General features: G+C 35.6%; 1 protein-coding gene across 3 annotated transcripts in view; it reads left to right on the top strand.

The window, feature by feature from the left end:
* Positions 1-5753, top strand: part of LOC110446418 (ubiquitin-conjugating enzyme E2-17 kDa) — an 80328-nt gene extending 74575 nt beyond the window's left edge. For 2 of the 3 annotated variants that reach the window (XM_021491996.1, XM_021491598.1), the window contains exons 6-7: positions 2642-2807; positions 2858-2933. In XM_021491996.1, the coding sequence (XP_021347671.1) occupies positions 2642-2807; positions 2858-2918 (227 nt within the window). In that variant the 3' untranslated portion in view covers positions 2919-2933. Of the gene's footprint in view, positions 1-2641; positions 2808-2857; positions 2934-5393 lie in introns of those variants that run through there. The other variant, XM_021491914.1, reaches the window with a different exon arrangement.
* Positions 5754-11820: the final 6067 nt, after the last annotated feature.

Raw genomic sequence — 11820 nt, 5'->3', positions numbered from 1 at the left:
TATGTCAAGCAACTTCTGAAGAAGAATCAAAAAGCATAGAATCTTATAATAATTTTTTGCTGGTAGTTTCAACAGATGGAGCCAACAAAGTTTGCGAGGGAAATATTTTTAGTGCAATATAATATTTAATGAGAATATTTTGCTATGACTGCTTAAATATTCAGGTGAGCGATACAGGCCCTCTTGGGCCTCTTGTTTACGTTATGGGCTGATAACATAAATTTTTAAGCCAATGAAAATGCTTGTTACAAGCAAGATTAAATTATAACACTATGAAAGAAAAAGTTTGCTCTTGCTTATTTATCTCTATATGATATCCAAAGATCAACCTTGTGCTTGATATCGTTAACGAAATATATTGGTATAGGCTGTTAACCAATCAGAGTTCGTGGCGGCCATCTTGGAATAAAAATATCTCCAAAAGTAACAAATTTGTAAGGGCCCTCAGAGGAATACATGTACCAATTGTGGTTAATATTGCAATGGCAGAATAAGATCGTTGAAGTTTGTAAAAATAGTGTCTGCTTTTCAAAAAAGATCAAAGGCAATAATGAACTCGCCATAGGACGACGTTAACGGAAAATGTTACAGAAACACTAAAGACATCAAATTCATTGGAATGGCATTCTCCATCAATGTGTAGAAGAATGTTTCCAAACAAAATGAAAAATGAACGTTTTTTAAAAAATAAATGTGACCTTTGACCCAACAGCGAGCTTTTTAGGTTACCAGACCATAGGTCATGGTAACCTATTGTGATAGTCTTTTGTCCATCGTCGTCCGTCGTACGTAAACTTTTCCTTGTAAACAAGATAACTTGAGTAAATGTTAACCATGTTTGATGAAACTTTGTATGCAGCTTTATATCGATGAGATCTTGGATGAGTTTGAATACCGTACCAATTTGACCATAACTTACATAGTTATTCCCCTTGGTAATTCTATTATTGTTGGACCCTGTGAACATGATAACTGAAATAAATGGGTGTGACTCCAATTTTGACCCAAGGGGTCTGTTTTGAACAAACTTAGTAAATGTATGTCTTCTGTTCTTGGTAAAAAGAAACAAGTAAAAGCGTAAATCAATGATTTATTAGATAAGGCACAAAATTTTAATAGCACCTTGTTTATAGCAAAAATGAGGTCACTCGGACCGACGAAAAGTATGAATTGGCCCCTGGATGACAGTCCTAATTTGAATCGGATGTCAGGTGACCGTTAAGGCCCATGGACTTCTTGTTTATTTGAAATATTTTGTATTAACATGTAATAAGAAAAAGTTAGATATGGAAATTATCTACAGATAATAAAAAATGCACCAATTCTGTACCATCAACGGTTTTCGAGTAATAGCTTTTTTAAAGATTTTAACCTATGACGTCATGGCGGCCATATTGGATTTTTTACTTACTTGAAAATGTTGCTTGATCATGTTCAGACCTTGGCCTACAACATACCTAAAAGACTATAATCTTATCTTTTACCAATCAAAAAAAACAGACTCCACAAAAATGGCAGAAGAAGAAGAAACATAACAAAAACAAAAGGTCTTTTCACCAGTTGGTGAAAAGCCCTAATAAACTTGTATAAAACGTTTGAATCAGTGCGTTTAAAGATGTAAAGTGCTTGGTAAATCATTGACCTGCTGACTCCAGAACTAGACAGTGTGATGTATGCACAGCGTTGATAATCAAATGGTTCTCTCATTGGCTTTCATGTGATATTTTGTTGTACAGGATGCTACCTGAGTTTTACACTGTTGACTTTGATAGCTCATGTCCTATACAAAAACTGACACAAAAAAAAAATATTCTTTTAAATCAAAGTTGTATATGATGTGGTGTTGATAACATGGTATACATACATACCTGTACATCTTGTACTTCAGTATGTTGTTTTTTAGCTCACCGGGTCCGAAGGACCAAGGTGAGCTTATGCCATACCGTGGCGTCTGTCGTCCGTTGTCCGTCTGTACGTCAACAATTTCTTTACACGACTTCATAGGCGAATAAATACAAATATCACTGACCGCTGAGGTCAATTACGTCCTGATTGCGTTGTAGTATTGACCAGTTTTGGATGATAAAACTGTACATGTAATAACTCTTGGTAGAGACAGATGATAAACCTGTATACATGTAATAACTCTTGGTAGAGACAGATGATAAAACTATACATGTAATAACTCTTGGTAGAGACAGATGATAAAACTGTATGTGTAATAACACTTGGTAGAGACAGATGATAAAACTGTATACATGTAATAACTCTTGGTAGAGACAGATGATACGACTGTATGTGTAATAACTCTTGGTAGAGATGGATGATAAAACTGTACATGTAATAATACTTGGTAGAGACAGATGATAAAACTGTATGTGTAATAACTCTTGGTAGAGATGGATGATAAAACTGTATTCATGTAATAACACTTGGTAGAGACAGATGATAAAACTGTGTTCATGTACTAACTCTTGGTATAGACAGATTATAAAAGTTTTTTGACAAGTTTTAATTGAACCAGGTAATACGTATGTGTTTGTATGAAGACCAATACAAATCGTCGCCTGACAGTTATAAAATTCATCTGTGCATTAATTGGATGTTAAAACCTATGCCATGTGTTTGGATTCGATTACAGTGCTGCTGTCCGTTTGTTCTTTACTGTGTGACCCAAACCCTGAAGATCCTCTAGTTCCTGAAATCGCTAGAATATACAAGACCGACAGAGAAAAATATGATGCCAATTCTAAGGACTGGACGAAAAAATATGCAAGTATGGTACACTTGTTTTCTGGGGCGGGGAGGTGTTTCGTAAATAATAATGTATGGTACACTTGTTTTCTGGGGAGGGGAGGTGTTTCGTAAATAATAATGTATGGTACACTTGTTTTCTGGGGCGGGGAGGTGTTTCGTAAATAATAATGTATGGTACACTTGTTTTCTGGGGCGGGGAGGTGTTTCGTAAATAATAATGTATGGTACACTTGTTTTCTGGGGCGGGGAGGTGTTTCGTAAATAATAATGTATGGTACACTTGTTTTCTGGGGCGGGGAGGTGTTTCGTAAATAATAATGTATGGTACACTTGTTTTCTGGGGCGGGGAGGTGTTTCGTAAATAATAATGTATGGTACACTTGTTTTCTGGGGCGGGGAGGTGTTTCGTTAATAATAATGTATGGTACACTTGTTTTCTGGGGCGGGGAGGAGTTTCATGAATAATAATGTATGGTACACTTGTTTTCTGGGGAGGGGAGTTGTTTCGTAAATAATAATGTATGGTACACTTGTTTTCTGGGGAGGGGAGGTGTTTCGTAAATAATAATGTATGGTACACTTGTTTTCTGGGGAGGGGAGGTGTTTCGTAAATAATAATGTATGGTACACTTGTTTTCTGGGGAGGGGAGGTGTTTCGTAAATAATAATGTATGGTACACTTGTTTTCTGGGGAGGGGAGGTGTTTCGTAAATAATAATGTATGGTACACTTGTTTTCTGGGGCGGGGAGGTGTTTTGTTAATAATAATGTATGGTACAATTGTTTTCTGGGGCGGGGAGGTGTTTTGTAAATAATAATGTATGGTACATTTGTTTTCTTATGATCTTACTAATTGTTTTTAGCTCGCCTCAAAGGACCAAGGTGAGCTTATGCCATACCGTGGCGTCCATCGTCTGTACGTCAACAATTTCTTCAAACGACTTATTCTTCTTAACCACTGATTAGAACTTAAGTAAATTTGACTGGAAACATCCCTAGGTTGTGGGGATTCAAAATTGTACAAATGGTAGGATTAACCCCCCAGGGGGCTGAGGGGCGGGGCCAAAAGGGGACAGTTTGGCTATATTGCAAAAAACGACTTCTGTAGTAGAACTGTGCAATGGATATCAATCATATTTGGTCGGAAGCATTCATGGGAGGCGGGGATTCAAAATTGTACAAATTGTGGGGCTGAGGGGCGGGGCCAAAAAGGGTTATTTGGCGATATTGCTTTAAGCAACTTCCTCTCTACAACTAAAAGCTGGACATCAACCATGTTTGACTGGAAGCATCCCTAGGTAGTGGGGATTCAAAATTGTACAAATGGATGGGCTGACCCCCAAGGGGTTGAGGGGTGGGGCATAAAGGGGTCAATTTTGCTATATTGCTTTAAGTGACTTCTCCTCTGGAACTAAGAGATGGATATCAACCATATTTGACTGGAAGCATCCCTGGGTAGTGGGGATTCAAAATTGTACAAATTATGGGGCTGAGGGGCGGGGGCCAAAAGTGGAAAAGATGGATATTAATCATATTTGGTCAGAAGCATTCATGAGAGGCAGATATTGAAAAGTGTACAAATGGTGGGAATGAACCCCCAGGGGGCTGAGGGGCGGGGCCAAAAAGGGTTATTTGGCTATATTAAGCGACTTCATCTCTGAAACTAAGAGATTAATATCAACCATATTTGACTAGAAGCATCCCTAGGTAGTGGGGATTCAAATTGTACAATTAGTGGGTCTGACCCCCTTGGCTAAAGGGTAGGGTCAAAAATATTGTATTGCTTGGAAATGGTTGAGATCCCCACCCCAAAACTGTATATACAAATGCTGGGCATAAAGAGACGAATGCAGTCATGATATAAGAATTGACCTCAGGGTCTGCCCGACCCTTGGAAACTTAATCCCTGGGTCATAACTTTGAAACGGTTAAGATCCCCACCACAAAACTGTATGTACAATTGTTGGGCATAAAGAGACAAATGCAGTCATGATGTTAGAATTGACCCCCAGGATCTGCCCCACCCTCGCATTCTTAACCCCTGGGTCATAACTTTGAAACAGTTGAGATCACCACCTCAAAACTGTATATACAAATGCTGGGCATAAAGAGACAAATGCAGTCATGATATCATAATTGATCCTGGGGTCTGGCCACAACCCTAGGGACCTAGTTTCTGAATCACACCTTGGAAACAGTTGAGATCCCCACCCCATAACCATACATACAATTGCTGGGCATGAAAAATCTTATACATATATGATACAAGGATTTGTCTTTTGGTCTGGCCATTCCCTTGGATCTTATTAGGAGAATAGTTTGCCATGATTACTTTTGATATCCAGGTGAGCGATACAGGCCCTCTTGGTCTCTTGTTACACATCTATATTTCTCATATATATATTCTTTTTTTATTTTACAACAATTATGAAACAAGTTATTTCAACTTATATTAATCACTCTTTCTTGGCCCAGATGTTAGCATGCGGTAAGTCGTTATATGAGAAAATCTGCGTGGTCGGGCAGGTGACCCTTCTCATTTAGTGTAATATTATGTAATCTAATCATAATTGACCATTTTACTTATAGTATAATATCAGCATTATCCAGCAGTTTTTCTTTTCCATTCATTACAGTGTAGCTGAAGTGTAATTATTTACAGAGCACTAGACCTGAAAAGCTGGAGTCAAAAACTGAACCATCAAGATGGTCTCCGCACAAAGAAATACAGCTATGGATGGACTTAATCATGAAACACTGACAGCTGCAGGGAAAGCCATAATACAGTGACCCTTTCATACCTAGGTCATATCATGTTAAACTGTAGGACATTTATGGTATGAGACATATTCAGTGTTACCAAGGATTTAACAAACTGACATTAATGTCAATTCTCACCAGTCCAGTATACCCCACCTTACTCGAGTATTAGACATCAGTGTTACCTTGGTGTGGTGTGTATTCAGTCTTAACTATAAGATATATACATTACATGGTGTAGTATGTATTCAGTTTTAACTTTACCTTGGTGTGGTGTGTATTCAGGCTTAACTATAAGATATATACACTACATGGTGTGGTGAGTTTTCAGTCTTAACTATAAGATATATACCCTACATGGTGTAGTATGTATTCAGTCTTAACTATAAGATATTTACACTACATGGTGTGTTGTGTATTCAGTCTTAACTATAAGATATTTACACTACATGGTGTGTTGTGTATTTAGTCTTAACTATAAGATATATACATGACATGGTGTAGTATGTATTCAGTCTTAACTATAGGATATATACACTACATGGTGTGTTGTGTCTTTAGTCTTAACTATACGATATATACACTACATGGTGTGGTGTCTATTCAGTCTTAACTATAAGATATATACATGACATGGTGTAGTATGTATTCAGTCTTAACTATAGGATATATACACTACATGGTGTGTTGCGTATTCAGGCTTAACTATAAGATATATACACTACTTGGGGGGTTGTGTATTCAGTCTTAACTATTAGATATATACACTACATGGTGTGTTGTGTCTTTAGTCTTAACTATACGATATATACACTACATGGTGTGGTGAGTTTTCAGTCTTAACTATAAGATATATACCTTACATGGTGTAGTATGTATTCAGTCTTAACTATAGGATATATACACTACATGGTGTGTTGTGTCTTTAGTCTTAACTATACGATATATACACTACATGGTGTGGTGTGTATTCAGTATTAACTATAAGATATATACACTACATGGTGTGGTGTGTATTCAGTATTAACTATAAGATATATACACTACATGGTGTAGTATGTATTCAGTTTTAACTATAAGATATATACATTACATGGTGTAGAGGGTTTTCAGTCTTAACTATAAGATATAAACACTACATGGTGTTGTATGTATTCAGTTTAAACTATAAGATATATACATTACATGGTGTTGTGGGTTTTCAGTCTTAACTATAAGATATATAAACTACATGGTGTGTTGCGTATTCAGGCTTAACTATAAGATATATACACTACTTGGGGGGTTGTGTATTCAGTCTTAACTATTAGATATATACACTACATGGTGTGTTGTGTCTTTAGTCTTAACTATACGATATATACACTACATGGTGTGGTGTGTATTCAGTCTTAACTATAAGATATATACACTACATTGTGTGGGGTGTATTTAGTTTCACCTACAAGATTTATAGATAAATTATTAGAAGATATGCGAGATATGGATATTCTAACAAAGGAGGTGGAGTTAGGGTTACAACCGATATTTTTTACCGGGTATAGAAATTCAATATCCCACATACTTACTTAAAAATTAAAGGTCTTTTGCCAGTCTCCTAACAAAAATATTGGTATAAACAGGAATGACCAGTCTCTAAACAAAAATATTGGTATAAACAGGAATGGCCAGTCCCTCAACAAAAAATTTGGTATGAACAGGAATGGCCAGTCTCTAAACAAAAATATTGGTATAAACTGGAACGTTCAATGCAACACTAAATATAGCAAAATTTCTTCTACGTCAGTAAAAAAGTAACATTTGGAAAGAACAAAAAAGGTCGATATACCAACAGTATACCACAGATTTAAAGATGCATGCATGACTATTAGGGTAAGCTAGAGCAATAACTCTTGTTCCTGAGGCGGTGTTACTACCTAATGGCAAAACTGCAGCGGTCCGTCGACCGACAACGTTTTGACGGGCTTTCGATTGTTATGTCATCCTATAACACCGTCAATGGATTGTCACAGAGTGCTCCCATGTGGGATACACGTATCCAAAATGGTTGTTCAGTCCAGGATACGTGTATCTCACATATATAAAAGTGGGAGACATGTACACTGAGATTAGTATTCAGTCTGAACTAGACATACTTGACTCATTATTTAATTTGAACTTGAATTTAAACTCAGTTTTGTCAGTGGTTTAGACCGATTTGGATTTCCAACTTTTTGGCCCCTAGCATCATTGTTGAGTCCTAGAATGGCAAAACAGCGGCACGTTGTAGTGTAATAAATTAATCATACTGTATCTATATCCATTCAAAGGTGTAATCAACTGTGTGTCTGTGTGTGTGTGTGGGTATTTGTGTGATAATTAATGTATGTACAATAATGATTTGGTGTTCATTCAGTCTCCCCTGTAAGATATGTATACGTACATTACAGTGGTTGATGAGGTCTCCCCTGTAAGAAATGTAAATTACAGTGGTTGATGAGGTCTCCCCTGTAAGATATGTACATAACAGTGGTTGATGATGTGTACATATCTTTCTCTTCTATATGATTACTGAGCCGCCAATTCACACCAAGAAAAGAATGGTATTTGTTTTAAGTCATTAACAAATAAATCTGTCAGAATAACAGGTACATATACACAGGTATGTGATCTGTAGACCAGTCACAGTCTGTACCAATAGTTAACTTGTATCCTAATTTTACTGTTTTTCTTGTTTACATAGAATTTTGTTTGCGATGTTTTGCTTATTAATTGTCGATACATCTCTTATTGGTGAAATGTGTGTTGTTAGGATGTGTCCTTCTCATAACTCAATCCTTAATGTCATACAGATCACTTTCTTAGAACAATATTTCAAAAGTAACAATACAGATTGATGTAATGAGAATGCCTCATTATAAACGTTTGCTTTCACTATAGACAGGGACAGACATATATAGGAAATTAAAAGACCAGTGATAATTTAGGTTAATAAACATTGACAAGTGTCGGCCAATAAGTAAAATGGAGTGAAACTCTGACAAAAAATAGAAACAATATTAATGTGATGTAAGGTAGATATATTATTCCTCCTGTCAGAAGTTCAGCAACTTACAATAAACTATTGTACAAAACATTTGAATCAGTGCTTGTAAAAATATATAGTGCTTGGTAAAGATTATCTGTCACTTATAAGGTAAATATGTATAGTGCTTGGTGAAGATAATCTATCACTTATAAGGTAAATATGTAGGAATATTTGTCACTTATACGGTAAATATGTAGGAATATTTGTCACTTATATGGTAAATATGTAGGAATATTCAGTTTTTGTTTTGTTGTAGTTTTTTTCTGTGGTTTTCTTAATTATTTGCAATTTGGGAAAGGCCATGAGCTTTTCCTGTATACTGCAGACTTTGACTTTCTCAGTCAGTGTGCTGTATACTGCAGTCTTTGACTTTCTCAGTCACTGTGCTGTATACTGCAGAGTTTGACTTTCTCAGTCATTGTCCGCAGACTTTGACTTTCTTAGTCAGTGTGCTGTATACTGTAGACTTTCAATATCTCAGTCAGTGTTCTGTATACTGCAGACTTTTACTTTCTCAGTCAGTGTTCTGTATACTGCAGACTTTGACTTTCTCAGTCAGTGTGCTGTATACTGTTGACTTTGACTTTCTCAGTCAGTGTGCTGTATACTGCAGACTTTGAATTTCTCAGTCAATGTGCTGTATACTGCAGACTTTGACTTTCTCAGTCAGTGTGCTGTATACTGCAGACTTTGACTTTGACTTTCTCAGTCAGTGTGCTGTATACTGTTGACTGCAGACTTTGACTTTCTCAGTCAGTGTGCTGTATACTGTAGAATTTATCAATTAGTATTGTATGTAAAGTATATCAGAATGAACTCGATCTAAAAGGATACGACCAACCTCGCAGTGGACTGGTCTGGTAGTCCACCAGCATCATCTACCTCCTTGTGAGGTCAATCATTTTCTATTCTGTACTGTGGTCATATTTTTTATAATCACATGTTTAAATTCCAATCAGTCTCCGTACTATGAAAGTGACATTGGCTACATATTAGAAAACTCAAATGTATTTGATTAAATTGGTACAGTATCATGTACATGTAATATAGTGCATCAGTTGGGAGGCTGTTTGATGTCCGATGTCTGCAAGTGAAAATAAAACAATCCTAAAACAGATTATAATCTTTGTTGCTTCATTTATATATGAAAAAATGGGCCCGTATTCATGAAACCGTTCTCATGCTCAATCGGACTGATCGGATAAACAACATGGCCGACAGGCAGCCATCTTGATTTTGATAGTGAAAGTTTGTTATCGCTATTTCTCAAGAAGTATTATAGGGATCTTTCTCAAATTATATATGTAGGTTCCCCTTGGTCCTAACTGTGCAGGACAATTTTAGAGACTGATTGGATAAACAGCATGGCCTACAGGCAGCCATCTTGGATTTTGAAAGTGAAAGTTTGTTATCGCTATTTCTCGGGAAGTACGGGAGGGATCTTTCTCAAATTTTAAATGTAGGGTCCCCTTTATCCCTCGTTGTGCATGTTATATTTTGAGACTGATTAAGAAAAACAAAATGGATTAAAAGAAGAACTAAACACATCTTTCTCATATTGCAATGATCTATTCTATTTCTTTTACACTAAGTACTGTACCAGTAAATATGTGAAATGACAAACTCACTTTGAAGGTTGGCTTTCATACACATCAGTATTAAGTTTAGATCAAAAGTTACCTCAAGGTGCATTTACTGNTAAAAGAAGAACTAAACAGATCTTTCTCATATTGCAATGATCGATTCTATTTCTTTCACATTAAGTACTGTACCAGTAAATATGTGAAATGACAAACTCACTTTGAAGGTTGGCTTTCATACACATCAGTATTAAGTTTAGATCAAAAGTTACCTCAAGGTGCATTTACTGTTAACATGATTCGATCAAACAGATTAGAGGAAAGAAGAGAAAAGATCGAACTGACAAAGAACTAATGAAGATGGTACAAAGGTGGGCGCCAAGATCCCTCTGGGATCTCCTGTTAACATAAACTAGATTTTAGTCCATCACCACCAAATGTTGGTCTGCTCAAATCGCCCTTCGTCTGTAGTCAGTCATCCATTCTATTCTGGTCTTGTTTTTTCTCTAGAAGTAATGAATGGATCTTCCTAAAATTTTATTTAAAGGTCCATGGTTATGCATGTTGTACTTTCAAAACGGATCAGAAAAAAGACGAAGACCAGAAAGCAATATTGGAGTCCGACAATCCAATTTGTTAAAGCAGTTCGATAGTCCAGTTTTTGTTAGAGCTATTTATTTCTATATGAGTACTGCACAGATCTTTTAATGACCGGTTATAAGTTTAAGAATATTGTTAAAAAGAATAGCAAAATATGTTTCATAACATACCCTTACTAAAGATTTTGTAAACAGAAATAACCTCACGAAAGACAACATCAATATTTATCAAAATGGTAAATATCCTTACAAAGGATTTACCACCAACCAGTTATATCTTTACAAAGGATTTACCGCCAGTTATAACCTTACAAAATATTTATCACCAGTTACATCCTTACCAACGATTTACTAACAGTTATAACCTTACAAAAGATTAATCACTAGTTATATCCTTACAAAAGATTTACCACCAACAAGTTATATTCTTACAAAAGATTTATCACAAGTTATAAAGGATATAACTGGTGATAAATCTTTAGAAAGGTTAATATAACTTGTGGTAAATCTTTTGTAAGGTTATAATTGGTGATAAATATTTTGTAAGGATATTACTGGTGAAAAATCACTTGTAAGGATATAACTGGTGGTACATCTTTTGTAAGTTTATAACTAGTGATACATCTTTTGTAAGGTTAATATAACTGTTGGCAAATCTTTTGTTAGTTTATAACTGGTGGTAAAACCTTTGTAAAGATATAACTTGTTGGTGGTAAATCTTTTGTAAGGTTATAACTGGTGATAAATCCTTTGTAACGTTATAATTGGTGATAAATCTTTTGTAAGGTTATAACTGGTGATAAATCTTTTGTAAGGTTATAATTAGTGGTAAATATTTTGTAAGGATATAATTGGTGATAAATATTTTGTAAGGTTATAATTGGTGATAAATATTTGGTAAGAAATATAACTGGTGATAAATATTTTGTAAGGTTATAGCTGGTGATAAATATTTTGTAAGGTTAATATAACTGTTTGTAAATCTTTTGTAAGTTTATAACTGGTGGTAAAACCTTTGTAGAGATATAACTTGTTGGTGGTAAATCTTCTGTAAGGA

The sequence above is a fragment of the Mizuhopecten yessoensis genome, unplaced genomic scaffold (genome assembly GCF_002113885.1).
Source record: "Mizuhopecten yessoensis strain PY_sf001 unplaced genomic scaffold, ASM211388v2 scaffold35, whole genome shotgun sequence".
NCBI lineage: Eukaryota > Metazoa > Mollusca > Bivalvia > Pectinida > Pectinidae > Mizuhopecten > Mizuhopecten yessoensis.
This window is presented reverse-complemented; position numbering and strand designations above follow the sequence as displayed.